The sequence below is a fragment of the Salmo trutta genome, chromosome 37 (genome assembly GCF_901001165.1).
Source record: "Salmo trutta chromosome 37, fSalTru1.1, whole genome shotgun sequence".
Classification (NCBI taxonomy): Eukaryota; Metazoa; Chordata; class Actinopteri; order Salmoniformes; family Salmonidae; genus Salmo; species Salmo trutta.
The window spans coordinates 20,869,747-20,893,281 of NC_042993.1; the positions used below are offsets into that span (position 1 = coordinate 20,869,747).

General features: G+C 44.3%; 2 protein-coding genes and 1 non-coding gene across 6 annotated transcripts in view; all 3 read right to left on the reverse strand.

The window, feature by feature from the left end:
* Positions 1–3,948, reverse strand: part of LOC115176682 (protein PTHB1) — a 217,099-nt gene extending 213,151 nt beyond the window's left edge. The window contains exons 1-4 of one of the 3 annotated variants that reach the window (XM_029736878.1): positions 3,831–3,948; positions 2,962–3,039; positions 2,383–2,498; positions 1,384–1,534 (exon numbers count right to left, since the gene is read on the reverse strand). In XM_029736878.1, the coding sequence (XP_029592738.1) occupies positions 1,384–1,534; positions 2,383–2,494 (263 nt within the window). In that variant the 5' untranslated portion in view covers positions 2,495–2,498; positions 2,962–3,039; positions 3,831–3,948. Of the gene's footprint in view, positions 1–1,383; positions 1,535–2,382; positions 2,499–2,961; positions 3,052–3,830 lie in introns of all 3 variants that reach the window. The other 2 variants (XM_029736876.1, XM_029736875.1) reach the window with 2 other exon arrangements.
* A 561-nt stretch (positions 3,949–4,509) lies between these two features.
* Positions 4,510–4,581, reverse strand: trnap-agg (transfer RNA proline (anticodon AGG)). The gene has a single exon. It is a non-coding gene; the product is annotated as a tRNA-Pro (tRNA).
* Positions 4,582–4,772: 191 nt separating this feature from the next.
* Positions 4,773–23,293, reverse strand: LOC115176683 (cytosolic 5'-nucleotidase 3). Of its 2 annotated transcripts, none has more exons than XM_029736879.1 (9): positions 23,071–23,293; positions 8,486–8,584; positions 8,280–8,349; positions 8,141–8,187; positions 7,952–8,037; positions 7,783–7,872; positions 6,634–6,796; positions 6,264–6,464; positions 4,773–6,082 (listed from the first exon to the last, which is right to left on the reverse strand). In XM_029736879.1, the coding sequence occupies exons 1-9, from the start codon at positions 23,206–23,208 to the stop codon at positions 5,981–5,983; spliced, it is 996 nt and encodes a 331-aa protein (XP_029592739.1). In that variant the 5' UTR covers positions 23,209–23,293; the 3' UTR covers positions 4,773–5,980. The 2 variants fall into 2 exon arrangements, with proteins under 2 accessions (XP_029592739.1, XP_029592740.1); XM_029736880.1 differs by lacking the exon at positions 23,071–23,293 and adding an exon at positions 13,086–13,182.
* Positions 23,294–23,535: the final 242 nt, after the last annotated feature.

The window sequence follows — 23,535 nt, forward strand, 5'->3', positions numbered from 1 at the left end:
ATTTGAAATGGGACCCTGGGGTGTCTCCAGCTATGTGCTGGTAACTTGGTGGTTAGCTTAAAGTAGTGGAACCAGCCAAATTTGAGACGAGGTGGTTGATATGGTATGATAAATCACATGGAGAGAGCCAAACTCATGACATGGTGGTCAGGATTTATTGGAAGCAGATTAAGACAAGAACAAAGTTAAAGTCAATGCCATAGGTTCATGAACTCCATTGATGTCTACTCAGTGGATAACCAAACGCCCTGACAGCAACTACCTCTTGACTTTGTGGTACAGGGTATTTCACAGCCTGACAGTATGACTATGGTCAGGAGTTCACGACAGGGTCAGCAAGGTCATGTGATCAGGAAAAACCCTTGGCCCTACTTATGACTGAATTATGTACATGAAGCTAATGAGTGTTTAGGACTGGATGGGTAGCTACAGGAAAAGCCATTGTCTCCCAACACGTGACATCATCATTCCTGTGAAACTACAGTCCTTCGGTGCAGTGATGTAGGACAATGAGGGTAGAGAATTCCATTCGTGAGGTGGTACTTTAAGATTGTAGGGCTATGTTGAGGGCTATGTTGAGTAGGGCTATGTTGAGTTAATGCCATAATTGCCCATTTGACCTGCAATTCCAGGCCACACTTTTGAGTGCCAGAATACCAGAGAAGGGGGAGGAGAAAATGAATTACTAATACAATGACTGAGTGACCTTTACTTAACTAGGCAAGTCGGTTAAGAACAAATTCTCATTTACAATGATGGCCTAGACCGGCCAAACCCGGATGACGTTGGGCCAATTGTGCGCCGTCCTATGCGACTCCCAATCACGACCAGTTGTGATACCAACTGGATTGCTTACAGTCAGTGATAGCATCATAAGCATACATCCCAGAGCAGGAGGTGCGTGTCGCATACCACTTGAGCAGGAGGTGCGTGTCGCATACCACTTGAGCAGGAGGTGCGTGTCGCATACCACTTGAGCAGGAGGTGCGTGTCGCATACCACTTGAGCAGGAGGTGCGTGTCGCATACCACTTGAGCAGGAGGTGCGTGTCGCATACCACTTGAGCAGGAGGTGCGTGTCGCATACCACTTGAGCAGGAGGTGCGTGTCGCATACCACTTGAGCAGGAGGTGCGTGTCGCATACCACTTGAGCAGGAGGTGCGTGTCGCATACCACTTGAGCAGGAGGTGCGTGTAGCTTACTATTTGAGCAGTAGGTGCGTGTAGCTTACTATCTGAGCAGTAGGTGCGTGTAGCATACTATTTGAGCAGTAGGTGCGTGTAGCATACTATTTGAGCAGTAGGTGCGTGTAGCATACTATTTGAGCAGTAGGTGGGTGTAGCATACTATTTGAGCAGTAGGTGCGTGTGCCCTGGTACTTACGAGACAAACTTGCCCACTTCAACCTGGATGACGGGGTCTCTGAGCTGCACCTCCAGTAGCTGGCTGTGGGCCGGGCTGGGCTCTCCAGGCTTGGCAGGGTGGGGGGAGAAGACCCGCAGCATGCCCATGTAGCTGCCCACCACGATCTTATCTACAGGAGAGAGAACATAATCATTGCATTCTTACTCAGCTTAGACGTTGTGGTATGGTCTCATATTGCTCTCTTCGTTGTACACTGAGTGTACAAATCATTAAGAACACCTGCTCTTCCATGACAGACTGACCAGGTGAATCCAGGTGAAAGCTATGATCCTTTTTGATGTCACTTGTTAAATCCACTTCAATCAGTGTAGATGAAGGGGAGGAGACAGGTTAAAGAAGGATTTTTATGCCTTGAGACATGAATTGTGTATGTGCCATTCAGAGGGTGAATAGGCAAGACAAATGATTTAAGTGCCTTTGAACAGGGTATGGTAGTAGGTGCCAGGCACACCGGTTTGTGTCAAGAACTGCAATACCTCTGGGTTCACACTCAACAGTTTCCTGTGTGTATCAAGAATGGTCCACCACCCAAAGGAACGCCAGTCAACTTGACACAACTCTGGGAAGCATTGGAGTCAACATGGGCCAGCATCCCAGTGGAACGCTTTCGACACCTTGTAGAGTCCATGCTCCAATGAATTGAGGCTGTTCTGAGGGCAAAGGGGGGGTGCAATTCAATATTAGGAAGGTGTGCCTAATGTTTTGTACACTCAGTGTATGTGCTATGTATCGAGAGGGCAAATGGTATGTTTTAAACATGGTAATAAAGATCCAGAAAATCAAGTCAATCAGCCAGTAAGTCAATCAGACAATGAACAAATCAGATTTGTGCATGTAAATAAGACTATGGTACCAGGGGCACTTTCACTCTCATCGTTTGTTTTGTGGTCCATTAGTGAACAGTGTCTCTTGACTGCACTCTGCACTACGACACACCACAACCCCACACCTTCTTACCATGTCCGCTGCCGCTGTTGTCCACATCTCCGACACACAGGCATCCCTGGTCAAACTCCTCCCCCTCGCCCAGCACCGTGGCCCACCAATCACGCGCCTTGAACAGAGACATGCTACTGCAGAGGAGACAAACAGACAGACACACACAGAGAAAGACAGAGAAAGACAGAGACAGACAGAGGGTCATATCGCCGCTCTGCTGGACACCATAAACATAACACTGCTTGTCAGTCTTCCACACGTGACCAGCAGTCTGACTGACCCTCATCAATGCATTTCTTCATCTCCTCCATTTAAAAATAATGGACAGGTGAAAGCAATGCGGGTAATACGTGCTGTTTGTCTATCCCACTTGGAACCAAATGGAAGGATGAAACAGTTGGAAGGGTTGGCGTTCATGTATTCCACCTAGGTTCTTATATGGCATGATCTGTCTAATCCTACTTTAACTCACTAAGCCTAATGGGTGCCAGCCTCAGATGTGCAGTGCTTTATCAAACTTGTGTGTGTGTGTGTGTGTGTGGTGTTTGTGTCTGGTAATTCACTCATCTGCTTTTATTGCAGGGGATTAGCGCCTACCTCTTACAGTTGGCCCATATCGGCTACATGCTGATGTTTCTTTGACTCCAGGACCCAGAGGGAGGTTTGGACAGTGGTCTGTGTGTGACACTAACGGTAAGACTGTTACACTAGCCAATGATAGCTGAGTCACATGACCAGGGATTGTATCAGGGCGTGGGACAAGCAGCTTTCCTAATTGTCAACTGCTGAGCAGGTGGAATGGACAGCTAATCCATAGAGAGAATCCCTTCTTCCCCCTCCCTCTACACAAAGACCATATATAACCATTAAAATGATAGCCCTATTATTTCGATTTTGAAAGATTACACAAGTGGAATATTATATGCCTATAGTTTGTAGCCTTATACCACCTGCCTACTTGACTATCATGGCCAAGACCTTTCAGCAGCCCCTTTTCATCTACTTGACAGACAGCAAAGCACATCCAACATTCGGCAATCAATCACATAATTCAACTTTATCCAGGTGTGCCATGCATATCAAGCAGAGCTCCGATTACATTTCATTAGAGGTACATAGAATGATTTCCACATAACTAGCTAGATATAACCGTAACTTTATCTAGCTAGCAACAACATGCATAATCTGTTGATAAAACTAGCTAACTAGTAAGGGTTGCGGGCAAGCATTGTCCATGTGTTTAACTATTGTTATGAACAGAACAAAAACAAACTGGACGACGTGCACGATTCTCTATAGGTAACAAGCAAGATGTAGTAAGCTAGCCAGCCAGGAAAGACCTCGAGCTAAGTTAACGTTAGCTGGCTAATTAGCGCTGGCTGTGCTTGCGACTGGCTTGGAGGCTAACAAGCGTTTAGTTTCAACATTCCAGCGACATTCCCAAATTCTAAACGTGCCTCTCTTACCTCTAACAAGACGAGCCTGTCTGAACGTCTGGGGTTCACAGTTCAGATAAAAATCGAATTTTGCGTGTGCCTCATCAATTTGCTTGAAGCCATCTCCCTGTTGTCATAGCAGTGACTAACGATAGACTCGACTACTTGCGCATGATCAGAAACGCACAAACTCAGATTTATGGGAAACTGAGTTAATCCGCACAGACGTTCTTGTCTCGTGCACCAGACTACAGACGTTCAGGTAAACGGACATTAAATGTCACTCAAATGTTCTAATAACCGTTAATTATATAATATATATATATATATATATATATATACACACATATACACATATATATACACACACACACACACGTTTGAGGCATATTTCTTATTTGTGTTTTTTCTTTCTAGTATTACATTATTGCATTGTTGGGTATTGAGTTTGCAAGAAAGGCATTTCACTGTACTAATGTGAGGATAATATTGCAATTGAATGGCACTTCCAATCTTATTCCAAGGTCTTTGGAATGAAAGCTGTATTATAACCATAGACTTGCATCCAATTGCGCAATAATCTGTTGCCTTGTGCATCTTGTAACTCAGTGATTTCTTGTAGATCACTAATGTTTTACACGTTAGTGTTTATTACACTGTTATTACAATAACTTGTCAGTCATTCAGTTTCGTACTTTTAGTAAAAGTTGGGCTCGTCCGGGATTTGAACCCGGGACCTCTCGCACCCTAAGCGAGAATCATACCCCTAGACCAACGAGCCAGATGAATATAACAGAAACCAGTCCAGCACAAGTATGCCACGTATGTATGGATTTTACAGACGCGTCTTTTATAACTAACTACAGTGAAACTTCACATTTAGTTGGACTTTGTCGTCATCTAGAGGTCTATTTTGGTATTACAGCTTGGTTTCAACCACAATCACCACACAACCTACAGTTGAACACAAAAAAAAGTTATTTGACAAGTTTTATTTTTTTCCCCACTGTCCTTTAGACAAATTCAAAGTTAAGAAAAGGCAACATGCAGGAGTAGCAGCACGTTTAAAATGCTAACATTTAAAATAATCAAACATGTGCAAGACAAAACTGAGAAACTTAAGGGGGGTAAGAAACATTTCCAAGCTTGAGGTAGAGTTCAAATTTGAACCACAAAATTTTAAAAAAGTCAATAGGTGTGGATAAAAGGCCAAGTTAAACAAAATATTAGTCTTATTGTCGCTGATCCACAGACAACGGTGCTTTACCCAGTGGTGTTCTCTTGTAATATACTGCCTATTGACTAGGCTACCTTTCCTCTGTGTAATGACTTCTTTGGTAGCACTTTATTTTACACTAACAGTAGTAACCCATAACTAACTTATAAAAAAAACTTTAGCACCACTAGTTACTACTATTATCTCAACTCATTGACAATTGTTTCATTTCTTGATATAAGCACCATAGGGTATCTATAACAACCATGCAGTCTATTTACATGGCAGTCCCCATGTGAAAACGGATAAGAGGTGTCTACATGGCTTTTCTTCTGCAAGACAGAATCCATTACTAGATCCATAAAACCACTGATAATACTCATACCAGTGTCTGAGTATGGTTCACCCATAGACAGGTTCAAGTTATTTTTTCAGACCTACATTGACTCCTGTAGCCAAGCTGTTGCACAATGCAAGGTGACGTAGTGTGGTGAAATGCATGCTAGGACTGTTCCAAAGACGTCGCTGTGTTCTTGTGTGGATGCTCGGTTTATGATTTGCAAACTGATATAAGCATTACAATTTAAAAAAATGATGAATAACAATAACATGCAAATTATAAAAGATTTAGTTAGCTTTTTTTGGGTTGCTATTACTTTGTAGTTATGGGGTGGAGGATGTTGACAAGGTTGCAGACAGACACTGAGGCTGTGTACTTTAAAATAGTTCATTGAGAGGAGAAGAAATGTCTTCATAAAGAAGTGAAGGGACCATCCAGTACCCAACCATGACCCTATGGTTGGTGGCAGAGGTGGGATCCAAGGAGTGGTGCCCATGGAGCTAGTGCATGTCGAGGGGCTGAGAGTCAGTGGCGGGGGGCCAGTAACATCCGTCTGGGGGTCCAGAGGTTGGCTCATTTTCCATGGGTTGGGGGAAGTGTTTCAGTATGATGTGGGGGGGGGGGTTATATAATCTTCTGAAGGATGGAATTGGGCACATCTAGAGTCTCGTCCTTTACCAGGACGATGTCATAAGAGTCCAGATATTTCTCCAAACGATCCTCCACCTGCCAGGGAAGAGAGAAGTTACTATACAGATTGGCACAGACACGCACATAACCTCATACTTTCATATCAGTCACATCTTTAGACTATTAATATCCAGCAATTTAGTTGGTGATGGGAGCAGATAGTTGCTGACTGGCGATTTTTGGGGGGGGGGGGGTCATAAGGGTGGGTTGTGGGTACCTTGTCGTTGAGGAAGCCGATCTTGAGGATGTTCTCCACATTGGGCACGCCGTCAGCCATGTTGAGGTCACCTAACGAGTCTCCCAGCAGCACGATGTTGCAGTTGTCCTTCACCTGTTTGAAGTACTCCGTGTTGCGCAGGGCGCCATCGTGCTTGTTGAACACATGGATCAGCTCTCCCTTGAAGCCCCTCAGCTCGCCCTGAGAGAAGAAAAATACTTCACTTTAAATGGAATGGAGCCAACTGATGCGAATGCAATGCATCCACCCAGGCAGAACCATAGCTTTATTATCAGCTTTATCAACACTCAGAAACTCAGGCCTATCCTCAGCATGTAACCAAGCTCTCCGAGGGACGGGGGCGACTTACATTCTCGTCGAAGTCCATGAAGTTGGACACCACCTTGACGTTGGGGTGGTAGACCCCCGCCTGGTGGATGATCTCCTCCAGGACGTCCCCCAGACCCGCTGAGAAGATGAACACGGGCACGTTGTGCTGCTGGAGCCTGTCAAAGAACGGCTCATAGCCCTCCCTGTGGGACAGACATGTAACCATTAGGACCACTCATAGCCCTCCCTGTGGGACAGACATGTAAGCATTAGGACCACTCATAGCCCCTCCCTGTGGGACAGACATGTAAGCATTAGGACCACTCATAGCCCCTCCCTGTGGGACAGACATGTAAGCATTAGGACCACTCATAGCCCCTCCCTGTGGGACAGACATGTAAGCATTAGGACCACTCATAGCCCCTCCCTGTGGGACAGACATGTAAGCATTAGGACCACTCATAGCCCCTCCCTGTGGGACAGACATGTAAGCATTAGGACCACTCATAGCCCCTCCCTGTGGGACAGACATGTAAGCATTAGGACCACTCATAGCCCCTCCCTGTGGGACAGACATGTAAGCATTAGGACCACTCATAGCCCCTCCCTGTGGGACAGACATGTAAGCATTAGGACCACTCATAGCCCCTCCCTGTGGGACAGACATGTAAGCATTAGGACCACTCATAGCCCCTCCCTGTGGGACAGACATGTAAGCATTAGGACCACTCATAGCCCCTCCCTGTGGGACAGACATGTAAGCATTAGGACCACTCATAGCCCCTCCCTGTGGGACAGACATGTAAGCATTAGGACCACTCATAGCCCCTCCCTGTGGGACAGACATGTAAGCATTAGGACCACTCATAGCCCCTCCCTGTGGGACAGACATGTAAGCATTAGGACCACTCATAGCCATCCCTGTGGGACAGACATGTAAGTATTAGGACCATTCATAGCCCTTCCTGTGGGACAGACATGTAAGCATTAGGACCACTCATAGCCCTCCCTGTGGGACTGACATACAGCTTATATGAATGAAAATTATTCACAGGCAGAAATAAATGATAAATAATATTTCGTAGAGCTCATGTTCATGAAGCGGCAATAACGGCCACTCCGGTTCAACTTGTGTCCTGAGCTGCTTTCTGTAGTTTAAATTATTTCAACATTTTCTATCAGGTCTTACCTCAGGCAGGCATCCGAGTCTCTCACCACCTCAGAGAGTTTGTCCTTCTGTAGCCTCTGCTCCACCAGTAATGTGTGGGACTTAAAATACCTGTCAACACACACAGAGTGTGCATTAGCGAGAGCAATTGCACGTGTGTGTGTGTGTGTGCGCGCGCGCATCTACTCACCATTCTACCATAAATGGATACTTCTCCTCCATCGTTAGATGGGGGTCGATCTCTATGGGGTAATATGTGTTCTTAAGCTCCAGTAACTAAAAGACAGAGGGAAAATCAATTAGCGTTAACACATGCTAGTACATTTATGCTTTTGTGATGCCTACAAATACTATTACGCAATAGTAACATAAAACTAACCTTTGTCCTACAATCTTCGGTGACAAGCTTGCAGTTGTCAATGATATCTGTGGAGAGACGGACAGGCTGGAGACAGTCACAGGTAGGTAACTTATTTAGAATGCCAGTGAATGTTGAGCTGGTTTTATGTTGTACTTACTATGACACGTGGGGCAGCGTTTGCCGTTGACTGCGAACCGGCTTAACGTCATGTCAAAGTCAGTGATGACCTAAAAACAAAACCAGGAGAGCCATGGAGGGGAGTCAGTGATAACTCTGGCCATCCTACTGTCACCACAGGGTGTCACTGTTCAGCCAATACAAACAGCCCTTTTCTTTTAGCACACCCTTCCCCTCCTACTGTACCTGTAGTTTGGAGGCGCCACCCTTGATCATGCCACAGATGATCTGCTCCACCCGCTCTGGATCCCTCATGTGGACCGTGTTCTTCTCAAACTCTGGCATCTGAGAGATGGAGAGGATGAAAAGACACAGAAAGAGATCGTTAAGTATGCTTCTAATATTACTTCTACAAAGTAACATGTAACACCCATCACTGAATCGATAATATCACTTCAACTCAATCATTGAAAAGAATACCCCTCCGGAAGGGGAAGAGGACTCAATAAAAAAGAAAGTGTTGAGGTTAACTTGAGCCCATGGTTAGTATTTGGTGGGGTGCAGGTCAAGTTTAAAAAAGGTCACCATTTTCTGGGCCAAGGTAAGATGAGCCAGGAGTAGACTAACTGGATATCACAACACCCCTCTCCCCTCGTGCCCCAGCCCCCATCTCCCCAGGGCCAGAGCAGTGGAACAGCTGATGTTATGGCTCCTTCTGTACATAACTGATCACCACCCAAACAAGCCCCAGGCCAGGAGGGAGGAGACCTGAACCACAAACAACTTCCAGGGCTGCAGACACCAATATTTTCTATTCAATCTTAGCTACTTGGTGGTCTAATGATCAGGCAATGAACTAGGTTCAGGTGAAGAGAAAGAGAAAGAGAAAGAGAAAGAGAAAGAGAAAGAGAGAGAAAGAGAGAGAAAGAGAGAGAAAGAGAGAGAAAGAGAGAGAAAGAGAGAGAACGAGAGAGAAAGAGAGAAAGAGATCTATAGCTCCGTTGACATGTCAGGGCAGGAATGCAACAACCATGAATATAACCTCCAGCTGGTGCGTGCACACACACTTTTCTCCCCATGAGTGCATTTTTAAGGTTGCTAATAAAGGCCAACCTTAACTGATGGGGGTGGAGCTGGGGAAGATAGGGGGTGTAAACTAGAGGTCGACCGATTAATCAGCATGGCCGATTTCAAGTTTTCATAACAATTTTTTTTTAATTATTTTTTTTTTTAAATATTCGGTAATCAGCATTTTTGGACGCCAATTACATTGCATTCCACGAGGAGACTGCGTGGCAGACTGACTACCTGTTATGCGAATGCAGCAAGGAGCCAAGGTAAGTTGCTAGCTAGCATTAAACTTAGCTTATAAAAAAAAAAAAAAAAAAAAAACAATCTTCACATAATCACTAGTTAACCTAGTAATATCAACCATGTGTAGTTAACTAGCTTGTCCCGCGTTGCATATAATCAATGCGGTGCCTGTTAATTTATCATTGAATCACAGCCAACTTCGCTAAACGGGTGATGTTTTAAAAAGCAATCGTTGCATGAATGTACCTAATCATAAACAGCAATGACTTTCTTAAAATCAATACACAGAAGTAGATTTTTTTTAAACCCGCATATTTAGTTAAGAAATTGATGTTAGCAGGCAATATTAACTAGGGAAATTGTGTCACTTCTCTTGCCTTTATTGCACTCAGTTAGGGTATATGCAACAGTTTGGCCCGCCTGGCTCGTTGCGAACTAATTTGCCAGAATTTTACATAATTATGACCTAACATTGCACAACCTTCAATGTAACAATATTTAGATTTGCCACCCGTTTGAAAATAAAAATAAAATGGGGAACGGTTCCGTATTTCACTGAAAGAATAAACGTTTTGTTTTCGAAATGTTTCCGTATTTGATCATATTAAATAACCAAAGGCTCGTATTTCTGCGTTTATTATATTATAATTAAGTCTATGATTTGATAGAGCAGTCTGACTGAGCGGTGGTAGGCAGCAGCAGGCTCGTAAGCATTCATTCAAACTTTACTGCGTTTGCCAGCAGCTCTTAGCAAGGTTTGAAGCAGAGCGCTGTTTATGACTTCAAGCCCATCTCTAAGCCTATAAATGGTAGAGAGAGAAATAGTCCTATAATAACTACAACCTAAAACTTCTTAACTGGGAATATTGAAGAACCAGCCATATGTTCTGAGCAAGGACCTTAATCGTTAGCTTTTTTACATGGCACATATTGCACTTTTACGTTCTTCCCCAACACCGTTTTCGCATTATTTAAACCAAATTGAGGATGTGTCATTATTTAGAGACTAAATAATATAATACATAGATTTAATTTATTTTAACTTAAATTAAATCTGTGTTCCTTGTTCATTCAGTACTGTTGTAATTGTCATTATTACAAATATATACTGCTCAAAAAAATAAAAGTGAACACTTAAACAACACAATGTAACTCCAAGTCAATCACACTTCTGTGAAATCAAACTGTCCACTTAGGAAGCAACACTGATTGACAATACATTTCACATGCTGTTGTGCAAATGGAATAGACAACAGGTGGAAATTATAGGCAATTAGCAAGACACCCCCAATAAAGGAGTGGTTCTGCAGGTGGGGACCACAGACCACTTCTCAGTTCCTATGCTTCCTGGCTGATGTTTTGGTCCCTTTTGAATGCTGGCGGTGCTTTCACTCTAGTGGTAGCATGAGACGGAGTCTACAACCCACACACGTGGCTCAGGTAGTGCAGCTCATCCAGGATGGCACATCAATGCGAGCTGTGGCAAGAAGGTTTGCTGTGTCTGTCAGCGTAGTGTCCAGAGCATGGAGGCGCTACCAGGAGACAGGCCAGTACATCAGGAGACGTGGAGGAGGCCGTAGGAGGGCAACAACCCAGCAGCAGGACCGCTACCGCCGCCTTTGTGCAAGGAGCACTGCCAGAACCCTGCAAAATGACCTCCAGCAGGCCACAAATGTGCATGTGTCTGCTCAAACAGTCAGAAACAGACTCCATGAGGGTGGTATGAGGGCCCGACGTCCACAGGTGGGGGTTGTGCTTACAGCCCAACACCGTGCAGGACGTTTGGCATTTGCCAGAGAACACCAAGATTGGCAAATTCGCCACTGGCGCCCTGTGCTCTTCACAGATGAAAGCAGGTTCACACTGAGCACGTGACAGACGTGACAGTCTGGAGACGCCATGGAGAAGGTTCTGCTGCCTGCAACATCCTCCAGGATGACCGGTTTAGCGGTGGGTCAGTCATGGTGTGGGGTGGCATTTCTTTGGGGGGCCGCACAGCCCTCCATGTGCTCGCCAGAGGTAGCCTGACTGCCATTAGGTACCGAGATGAGATCCTCAGACCCCTTGTGAGACCATATGCTGGTGCGGTTGGCCCTGGGTTCCTCCTAATGCAAGACAATGCTAGACCTCAAGTGGCTGGAGTGTGTCAGCAGTTCCTGCAAGAGGAAGGTATTGATGCTATGGCCTGGCCCGCCCGTTCCCCAGACCTGAATCCAATTGAGCACATCTGGGACATCATGTCTCGCTCCATCCACCAACGCCACGTTGCACCACAGACTGTCCAGGAGACTGTCATCAGGAGCATGCCCAGGCGACGTAGGGAGGTCATACAGGCACGTGGAGGCCACACACACTACTGAGCCTCATTTTGACTTGTTTTAAGGACATTATATCAAAGTTGGATCAGCCTGTAGTGTGGTTTTCCACTTTAATTTTGAGTGCGACTCCAAATCCAGACCTCCATGGGTTGATAAAATTGATTATGTTTCTGTGATTTTGTTGTCAGCACATTCAACTATGTAAAGAAAAAAGTATTTAATAAGATTATTTCATTCAGATCTAGGATGTGTTATTTTAGTGTTCCCTTTATTTTTTTGAGCAGTGTATATAAAATCGGCATCGGCTTTTTTTGGTCCACCAATAAATCGGTATCGGTGTTGATAGATCATAATCGGTCGACCTCTAGTGTATACTAGATACCTGGGTATTCCTTCACCAGAGTGTGTTTCACTATGGAAATAGCCCACACCCCATGAACAAACTTCGTGCACACACACCCATCAAAGTGGTATGCAACAGCGTACCGAGACTGTTCTGTGGTATCAGCGTCCAAGGTTATGACTTCACCCCCCCTTCTTACAACCCTCTCACTCCACTTAATGTAATACACTGGGGGCTCAGGACTCCTTTCAGTCTTCCCTTACAGATTTACATCCCTGATCCATGGAACAGAACACCCTCTCCTTTGGTACATTTGAGTTGTTTACTCAATGTCATGTGTCGCTGTCTCCTAAGAAATACACCGTTCAAGATACATAGGCTGCATTGACAACATTCTTTGGTCTTAAAAACACAGACGACACCTTTGTAACTCATTCTTGAATATTAGATAAGGGAGAGCAGAATCCACACTCATAGCGCCGAATACCAGTCATACCTATTTACAACTATCAATTATTAACACACCCTCCTCTAATATTTTACAGTATAGACTACATAACTATCCATGAATTCCCATCTTCTTCCATGCATTCAGTACATCTTTTCTCCAACACATGAACGTTAAATAAAATATCATTTGCAGCCTAGTCATTTTCTGACCCTCCAGAGCAATTTGAAGCTGGTGCTACCAGCAGGGCTCTGACCAGCAGGGCTCTGACCAGCAGGGCTCTGACCAGCAGGGCTCTGACCAGCAGGGCTCTGACCAGCAGGGCTCTGACCAGCAGGGCTGACCAGCAGGGCTCTGACCAGCAGGGCTCTGACCAGCAGGGCTCTGACCAGCAGGGCTCTGACCAGCAGCACACACACTTACCTTTTCCTCTGGTCTTGCACAAAACAAGTGAAGGGAGTGAAGAAAAGGTTCTCTGTCAGCAGAGGGCTTATATAGGCAACGCAAGAGGGGGCGTCACCTAAAATAGATTGGATTAGATATGCCCTCCCCTTTGTAAGAGGCATGACAAGCACACTGACACGCAAATTAACAACTCACACACAGCTTCAATGTGTCATAAACACATGACAAAGATTAAATTAACATGTCTTAAAAAACACAAGTAGATGAGCGGTAACATGGAATAGCCCCATGGCAGTAGTTTACCTTTGACCCTTTTAAGAGGTACTGTAACTGGAATCCATTCCAATCACATGATGCAACAGAATCAGCCCCCCCACTTGTCTGGATTATTGGCAGGCCAGGGATGAAAAACTGAGGTGGATTTCTCCAACGCTGAGCACGCACACATTTCAAGACCCCTACCCTACCCCAAACATTGTGTGTGCACGGCTATGGAATACCCAGGGTCTAAGGGTCATGGTTCATCCACTCTGCTCTCCACCAATGAGAAGCCATCTGAGTTTTTTTCTGTAGGTTATATGCCGCGTTCACATGCTAGTCGAAACTCTGACATTTCTAACTTGCTGATTTGTTGAACGAGGCACGTGTATAACTAAAACAAATTAGCAAGTCGGAAATGTCAGTTGCGAATAGCACGTGAGCATGGCAATATGTAAGAGCTCGTCAGTGTTAGGAGTCAGTCATGACTTATGCCTAGCACATAGCATGCTTAGGACTTGAGAATCCCTACCTCAGCTGCAGGGTCACATACCACCTTTCAATAGGCCTAACTCAGGCAGAGAGTTCTAATCGCATCTCACCAAACTAAGACTACACACACACACACACACCCCCCCCTATCCAATCAACATTGAGCAAATAACTATACAACGTAAGGGCTGGCCAATCATTCAGGTCTAAATTTTTTCTACCATGGTGACTGTTGGGTTTCTAACACTGGTATCATATGTAGGTGAGAAATCCAACCTCACCCAAGCCTTGGGGCAGTAGGTTAAAACCTGATATAAACAAAAGACTGCGTTAGTGTAAGACATTTAAAATGACAAGGATATACAAGACAAAAAAAATTCCCCCATAAATAGGCTAGGCTTTCATTTTCAACAATCCTTGGAAAACTGTCAAACATCAGGTGTTGAAAGGGAGTCCATTGGTGATTCTGCCAGACCCAAATTATTATTTTTTTTTGGGGGGGGGGGGGGGGGGGGACAGCATTTAAAACCCATTGTCAGTTTGTAACTTTTTCAACACCCGTGAAAGTGCTGGCTCAACATTCCTTTCTACAGCGGAGCGTGTCTCGTCCTCCACCCCCCCAGCCTTGTTCACTAGAGTCAAAGGTTACAGAGGACACAGGGCTGGAGTTCATTTGTAGTAGTCTGCATTCAGTCTACCATCAGCCATCGGGCAACAGAGTGGAAGAGGTGCTTTGAGGCATCTCCATTTACCTGTGCATTTGTGACAGCATTATGCCTACACAGATATAGGGAATCAGGGTGAATCAGTCAATGTAAAATAATCTACTGAACATTTCTGCAGCAAATGTAAATAAAAAGACGTATGGGGAACAAGGGCAGAAGAGAAAAAAAAAATACATTAATAAAGGCTGTGAGGGCATGCTGCTGACAGTTTAGTTCAAGAGTTTTGACTTTGAGCCAAAATGGTGACTTTGCCATGCAGGCTTGGACACTCATTTCCCTAGAACAGCATTCTGATAAGCTGCGTGTGCTGCTCTGTGATTAAAGTAACGTTGTTGTTGGGCCCGATTTAGTTTGGAAAAGTATCATCCACATTGCCACAGAACATTTCATGATAGCTTAATAACATGCTCATTAAAATGCATTTCTCTTAAAACCTGTAGTGCCCACTGAAAAACCTAAAATAGTATTGGCTCTGGGGTGGAGTAGAAATTGTCCTATTAGAGGTCTGCCCCATTGAAAGAAAGTCTGTAAGAGAAACAGACAGATCCCCTTGGCCCTATACTCCACGCCTCATAAATATGAATAAGTAGACAGTGTCTGCTGTAAGAGCTCTTCAGCTAACAATATCACCACAGGCACAGTCCGCTCTGTCGTAGATAAACTCCCTCTCGACAAAGGTTGTAACTCTGTTGCCCCTGGATAAGCCTACCATGTCACAGGAGAAGCCAGAGAGAACATTGTGACCTCAGCCAAACAAGAACACTAATCCGGCAATATACGCCTGTACTCTATTATGTCAGCCACCATTCCTTGGACTTTTTAAGCTTAGACTTTGTTAAGCGACTTAACCACATTGTAGTGGCGATTCCCTATGAAAAGCCACTGGCACAGGAGAGAGCTGTCCATAACATATCCACAAAAATCAGTTTTCCAAATGTTACTCTTTTTGGGTGAAGATCCCATTTACTGCACATATAAATAGCTCCAATACACATAGAAAAGGTAGAGAGATCCATTCTATAGGCTGTATGTGATACGGTAACAACTATGTGCTCTCCTCACCTGCGCCAACCCTTCCTAGACACCTGCGCCAACCCTTCCTAGACACCTGCGCCAACCCTTCCTAGACACCTGCGCCAACCCTTCCTAGACACCTGCGCCAACCCTTCCTAGACACCTGCGCCAACCCTTCCTAGTCACCTGCGCCAACCCTTCCTAGTCACCTGCGCCAACCCTTCCTAGTCACCTGCGCCAACCCTTCCTAGTCACCTGCGCCAACCCTTCCTAGACACCTGCGCCAACCCTTCCTAGTCACCTGCGCCAACCCTTCCTAGTCACCTGCGCCAACCCTTCCTAGTCACCTGCGCCAACCCTTCCTAGTCACCTGCGCCAACCCTTCCTAGTCACCTGCGCCAACCCTTCCTAGTCACCTGCGCCAACCCTTCCTAGTCACCTGCGCCAACCCTTCCTAGTCACCTGCGCCAACCCTTCCTAGTCACCTGTGTTAGCTAACCACACACACACACACACTTCTAGTGTACAAAACAAGTAAAAATAACCCTTGACAGACATGCACACGACACAAAAACAGACCAAAACAGCTCACACTGTATAGGCCTAACCGTCATGTAAAGACACTGGTTCTATGCTGGAGTCAAAGTAATAATTTGAAAGTAATACTGAAAGAGTAGTAGTATCATGAAAATACTATTTGCATTCGCCCCCACGCTGCTGCTACCCTGTTTATTATCTATGCATAGTCACGATAATACCTCTACCTACATGTACATATTACCTCAATTACCTCGACTAACCGGTACCCTCTGTATATAGCTTCAATATTGTTATTTTACTGCTGCCCTTTAATTATTTGTTACTTTATGTATTTTCTTAAAACTGCATTGTTGGTTAAGGGCTTGTAAGTAAGCATTTCACTGTAAGGTCTACACCTGTATTCGGCACGTGACAAATTAAATTTGAAAATGTAACACCATAGAACATGGAGTATCAATATTTTTCTGAAACAGCTACACAGATCAAACTGAAAAAGATGTCTAATGTGAAGTAAAACAGTTCAGCTCTGAGTAAGACTGGCAAACAATCTCCCCATGGAGAAAGTGGAGTGAATGTGTTTATTAGCTTGAGAGCAAGCATGAAGAATTACAAGTGTTGTTCTTATCTGCCATCTAGTGGCCAATGAAGTTCAATACACGAGATACATGAGACCATTTCAATCCCAACTCAGCAAAAAAAGAAACATCCTTTTTCAGGACCCTGTCTTTCAAAGATAACTCGTAAAAATCTTCTTCGTAAACAATTCATGAACATGCACCTGTGGAACGTAACAGCTTACAGACAGTAGGCAATAAAGGTCACAGTTATGAAAACTTAGGACACTAAAGAGGCCTTTCTACTGACTCTGAAAAACAACAAAAGAAAGATGCCCAGGGTACCTGCTCATCAGTGTGAACATGCCTTAGGCATGCTGCAAGGAGGCATGAGGACTGCAGATGTGGCCAGGGCAATAAATTGCAATGTCCGTACTGTGAGACGCTAAGACAGCGCTACAGGGAGACAGGACGGACAGCTGATCGTCCTCGCAGTGGCAGACCACGTGTAACAACACCTGCACAGGATCGGTACAGCCAAACATCACACCTGCAGGACAGGTACAGGATGGCAACAACAACTGCCTGAGTTACACCTGGAACGCACAATCCCTCCATCAGCGCTCAGACTGTCCGCAATAGGCTGAACTGAGGGCTTGTAGGCCTGTTGTAAGGCAGGTCCTCACCAGACATCACCGGCAAAAACGTGGCCTATGGGCACAAATTAGAGGTCAACCGATTATGATTTTTCAACGGCGATAGCGATTATCGGAGGACCAAAAAAAAGTTGATAGCGAATAAATCGGCCGATTATTTGTAATAATGACAATTACAACAATACTGAACGAACACTTATTTTAACTTACTATACATAGATTTTATTTATTTGGTTTAAATCATGCAAAAACAGTGTTGGAGAAGAAAGTAAAAGTGCAATATGTGCCATGTAAAAAAGCTAACGTTTAAGTTCCTTGCTCAGAACATATGAAAGCTGGTGGTTCCTTTTAACATGAGTCTTCAATATTCCCAGGTAAGAAGTTTTAGGTTGTAGTTATTATAGGACTATTTCTCTCTATACCATTTGTATTTCATATACCTTTGACTATTGGATGTTCTTATAGGCACTTTAGTATTGCCAGTGTAACAGTATAGCTTCCGTCCCTCTCCTCGCCCCTACCTGGGCTCGAACCAGGGACACCGACAACAGCCACCCTCGAAGCATCGTTACCCATCGCTCCACAAAAGCTGCAGCCCTTGCAGAGCAACGGAAACAACTACTTCAAGGTCTCAGAGCGAGTGACGTCGCCGATTGAAAAGCTATTAGCGCACACCCCGCTAACTAGCTAGTCATTTCACATTGAACCATTCTGTATTTTATGGAAAGGGTGGCATCCATAAGTCTAAATATTGCTGTTACATTGCACAACCTTCAATGTAATGTCATAATTATGTACAATTCTGGCAAATTAATTACGGTCTTTGTTAGGAAGAAATGGTCTTCACACAGTTCCCAACGAGCCAGGCAGCCCAAACTGCTGCATAAACCCTGACTCTGCCTGACAATTTCCCTAGTTAAAAGAAATTCATGTTAGCAGGCAATATTAACTAAAGATGCAGGTTTAAAAATAGCCACAAGACTCCTGAACAGGTAATCAAATAGCTACCCGGACTATTTGCATTGTGTGCCCCCCCCCCTCTTTTTATACTACTAGTTTATCATATATGCATAGTCACTTTAACTATACATTCATGTACATACTACCTAATTGGGCCGACCAACCAGTGTTCCCGCACATTGGCTAACCGGGCTATCTGCATTGAGTCCCACCCACCACCCCCTCTTTTCATCATGTATGCATAGTCACTAACCATATCTACAGCCTGACTAACCGGTGTCTGTATGTAGCCTCGCTACTTTTACTGCCTGTCTTTTTACTGTTTTATGTCTTTACCTACCCATTGTTCACATAATACCTTTTTTGCACTATTGGTTGGAGCCTGTAAGTAAGAATTTCACTGTAAGGTCTACTACACCTGTTGTATTCAGTGCACGTGACAAATAAACTTCGATTTTAAAGGCATTAAAGTTTAGGTACACATTGGTTAAACGACAGTGCTTTTTTCGCAAATGCGGTTGTTAAATCAACACCCGTTTGGCGAAGTAGGCTGTGATTCGATGAGAAATTAACAGGCACCACATCGATTATATGCAACGCAGGACAAGCTAGATAAACTAGCAATATCAACCATGTGTAGATAACTAATGATTATGTTAAGATTGATCGTTTTTTTATATTTTTAATGCTAGCTAGCAACTTATCTTGGCTTCTTGCTGCACTCGCAAAACAGGTGGTCAGCCTGCCACGCAGTCTCCTCGTGGAATGCAATGTAATGTAATAGGCCACAATCGGTGTCAAAAAATGACGATTGTTATGAAAACTTGAAAGCGGCCCTTCCGATTAATCGGTCGACCACAAGCACAAACCCACCGTCGCTGGACCAGACAGGACTGGCAAAAAAGTGCTCTTCACTGACGAGTCGCGGTTTTGTCTCACCAGGGATGATGGTCGGAGTTGCGTTTATCATCGAAGGAATGAGCGTTACACCGAGGCCTGTACTCTGGAGTGGGATCGATTTAGAGGTGGAGGGTCCGCCATGGTCTGGGGCGGTGTTTCACAGCATCATCGGATTGAGCTTGTTGTCATTGCAGGCAATCTCAACGCTGTGTGTTACAGGGAAGACATCCTCCTCCCTCATGTGGTAGCCTTCCTGCAGGCTCATCCTGATATGTCCCTCCAGCATGACAATGCCACCAGTCATACTGCTCGTTCTGTGTGTGATTTCCTGCGAGACAGGAATGTCAGTGTTCTGCCATGGCCAGCGAAGAGCCCGGATCTCAATCCCATTGAGCACATCTGGGACCTGTTGGATCGGCAGGTGAGGGCTAGGGCCATTCCCCCAGAAATGTCCGGGAACTTGCAGGTGCCTTGGTGGAAGAGTGGGGTAACATCTCACAGCAAGAACTGGTAAATATGATGCAGTCCATGAGGAGAAGATGCACTGCAGTACTTAATGCAGCTGGTGGCCACACCAGATACTGACTGTTACTTTTGACACCCCCCCCCCCCCCTTTGTTCAGGGACACATTATTCCATCTGTTAGTCACATGTCTGTGGAACTTGTTCAGTTTATGTCTCAGTTGTTGAATCGTGTTATGTTCATACAAATATTTACACATGTTAAGGTTGCTGAAAAGTTTAGTAGATGCCCATCATTGACCAGCAGGACACCACTGTGGGCTGGGACATCAGGCTACATGAACACGCCTGCTACAACTGGATACTGTGGAGTGGATGTGTGTTTTTACAACAGTTGAGCCATCATCAAAAGCAGATGTCCTTCCCATTCTGGGGACAATGTAATAAAAAGCAGAGAGCAAAGGTTGCCTAAATAGAACCCCAGTCAGAAAGCAGGGAATAGAGCAGACAGCAGGTCATTCCTGGAAGAAGTTGTGTGTGAATGAATGGGTCAACACAATAAATGTCATGCCCACCCTTAGGCCTACTATCTAGGTTCTGTGAAACAGAAGACCAAAAGGCATCTTCAGGACTAGAATATTGACATACACCAAGTATACTAAACATTAGGAACAACATCCTAATATTGAGTTGCACCTCCTTTTGCCCCAATTCGTCAGGGCATGGACTCTATAAAGGTGTCTAAAAAGTGTTCCACATGGATGCTGGCCCATACTGACTCCAACGCTTCCCACAGTTGGGTCAAATTGGCTGGATGTCCTTTGGGTGGTGGACCATTCTTGATACAGATGGGAAACTATTGAGCATGAAAATCCCAGCAGCATTGCAGTTTGACACAAACCTATCATACCCCGTTCAAAGGAACGTAAATATTTGTCAATCCATGTCTCAAGGCTTAAAAATCCTTATTTAACCAGTCTCCTCCCCTTAATCTACACTGAAGTGGATTTAATCAAATGACCTCAATAAGGAATCATAGCATCACCTAGTCAGTCTGTCATGGAAAGAGCAGGTGTTATTCATGTTTTGTATACTCAGTGGATATGAATAATGCATATTCTGGTCCAGTTATCCTTGGACGTCTTTCTAGCGACATTCAGTACATATTTTGCACATTCTGAACATGGGCACGCTCGGTATAGTTTTGATCTTGACAGTTCCTAACCATTTAGCCATGCTTATATGGGTAAAATCCTGTAAATACAGGTATATGGAGGTCACCCTCTCTGCCGTCTGTAAAACAATGCTAAATTGTCTTCTGCACCGGTTAGTGATGTATCAGACAACGTAAGTGTCTGGCTGCCTGTGAGGTACAGATAGTCGAAGGCCTGTCTTTCACTATATCAAACAATGATTCTGCAACATTTCACAGACACAATTGGCACTGTGATTGTTGTACTATGTAATAATTCAAACTATTGTTGTACTTTGTCTAAAAAGAAATGAACAAAAAAGATACTGTAGCAATTCTCGCTATATGAGCTATGTTACAATTGACACCAAGTGGGTTAACCCTATTGGTGTGCTGCCTTTCACACCAGAGACCCTGGTTCACTTCCCTGACCCGCAGTTCGCTACATTGGTATCAGAAGTAGGATGGCGGCCGTGAGGCCATCGGAACGCGCTGCCCGGATGTGTGAGGGGGCCGAGAAGTCAAAGCACGGGGACATGCCTTCCTGTTTTAAGGGGGGCAGTGTAGCGATCCTCAATATATGGCCACGTTACAATACCCATCAAGTTGGTTAATCTGATTGGCAGCGACCCAGGTTCACTTCCCTGCCCCTCCATTCACTGAGATACATTTGTCATCTGATCCAGATGGTCACTAAATCTAACCAAGGCTGAGGCCCAACAGCTACACATAATGCTAACAGTTGTACGCTTTGATGGTAGGTTGTCTAAACATCAGTCTGAAAGAAGTCGCTGTAAAAAGATAAGTCTCTATAAACCAGAATGTTGAATACAATGATATTTAAAGCTGCAATATGTAACTTTCTGGGCAACACGATCAAATTCACATAGAAATGTGTTATAAATCTGTCAGTCATTCTCATTGAAAGCAAGTCTAAGAAGCGGTAGATATGTTCTGTGTGTGCTATTTCTATGCTTCCTGTTCTTGAGTTTAGTTTGCTTCTTTTTCCTTTCAGGTTTGTACACCAGCTTCAAAACAGCTTAAAATACTATATTTTTGGTTATGGAAAATATATTTCACAGCAGTTTAGATGGTACAATGATTCTCTACACTATACTAGCTTGTTTTGTCACAAACTGAAATTAGACGAACTATTAGAATTTTAGTAACCAGAAAATGGCTAAGCGATTTCTGCATAGTGCATCTTTTAAAAAAATACTTTACTGGTTGTCCTTGGTGTTAGTCCTTTTGGCGGTAGGAAGTGGGTTAACCACAGGAAAATGTTGTTTACCCAACTTTTTGCAGCGCCTGTAGGATCTCTTGCTTGTATTTTCCATATCCGGATGCATTTAACGTGATGCACAATATGTAAACAATAGCGGAATGTAACCGAACTTTTGTCGATCAAAGCCCGTTCCTTCGCAAATAGCTGAAAGTGCTTGTGGAATTTGCCAGCTAATTGCGAGGTACAATGTTTGATCTGTGTTTAGGTTAAACTCGGCCATTGTTGACAAATTGGGCAAGTCCTGTGCGAATTATTTCAGCATTGAAAATACAAACCGACATACAGATCAGCGTACTGAAAGTCTGGTTAATGCCACTACTCTGAATATTTTGTCTTAGATTATCTTCTATACATAAATCTGTGAACAGGTTAAGTACGTTCAAATGAAGTTTATTCAGTCTGACATGTGATGGGACTGTTCGCAAAAAGTGAGCCTAACTTTACATGTTCAGAGACGGGAGAGGGGAGTCTTCCACTCTCGGATTCGAAGCGACTAATAGATGGTAGGCTACATGTCCTAAAATTGAGAATGGACCTTACAGAATCACAAGATTTATCTAGCAATGATGCTTGAGGACAAGCAATGTGAAAAGTAAAGCTCACACCTGACCTGTAAGTCCGTATTTTGACATACCAGTTGAAATTGTTTGATAGGCAGACTACTTTGGCTTAAAAACTTGTTAAGTTGTCATTTTGGAGAGGGGGCTCGAGGTTAGAGCAGAAGGGGCTTTGCATAACTCGGAAACAAACCACTGTACCTACATTCTTTCAACAAAAACATTATTACACTTGGACTAGCTAACAAACAGCGTCAGATTACTGTCATGTCACGATTTGACAGCTTTTCGTGACACCATGATAGCCACCCAGCAAATAATGACCTCTAAACCAGCCTTGCTATTTTTAGGAACATCCGCGACTGCGCAATGCATGCATGCATGAACAGCACGCGCGAGTCCACTCACCATCTCGATGATCTTCGTTTTTTTTCCCGCTCTCTTCTTCTTGGCGAACATGTACTGGGCGAGAACCACACCTCCGAACAGGGCACATACACTGGCACTGGCCGCGGCACCGACTTTTACCACGGCAGTCTTGTCCATGGTTGTGCCGCTCCAAACAAACGATTCTAGTCCTTTCTTATATCAACATGGTCCCTCCCTCGAGTCGATTGGCGGCTGCGGCTGAGACTGACTACCTACGTACGTACGTACGTGCCCTCCTACCGCTACCAATCGTGTGAAAGCGGGGGGATGATGTGTATTTATACCCCCCAAAAAATGATCATCCAGGGGTATTTCACCAAACGTACCCAAATATTTGATATAATTGTGTTGGTACCGCATAGAGTAAAATGCTATAATTAAGAAATTGATACACATTTTCAGTTTCGAATATTATTGATTTCGAATTAGTATGAACCACGTCCA

What these genes read in the sequence shown, in the direction of transcription:
- LOC115176683 (XM_029736879.1), bottom strand. Translation starts at nt 23,208, where the DNA reads ATGGACAAGACTGCCGTGGTAAAAGTCGGTGCCGCGGCCAGTGCCAGT. An exon ending in TATCCATTTATGGTAGAATG is followed by an intron (nt 7,873 to 7,951) that starts GTGAGTAGATGC and finishes GTGTGTTGACAG; the next exon opens with GTATTTTAAGTCCCACACAT. An exon ending in TCATGGACTTCGACGAGAAT is followed by an intron (nt 6,465 to 6,633) that starts GTAAGTCGCCCC and finishes TTCTTCTCTCAG; the next exon opens with GGCGAGCTGAGGGGCTTCAA.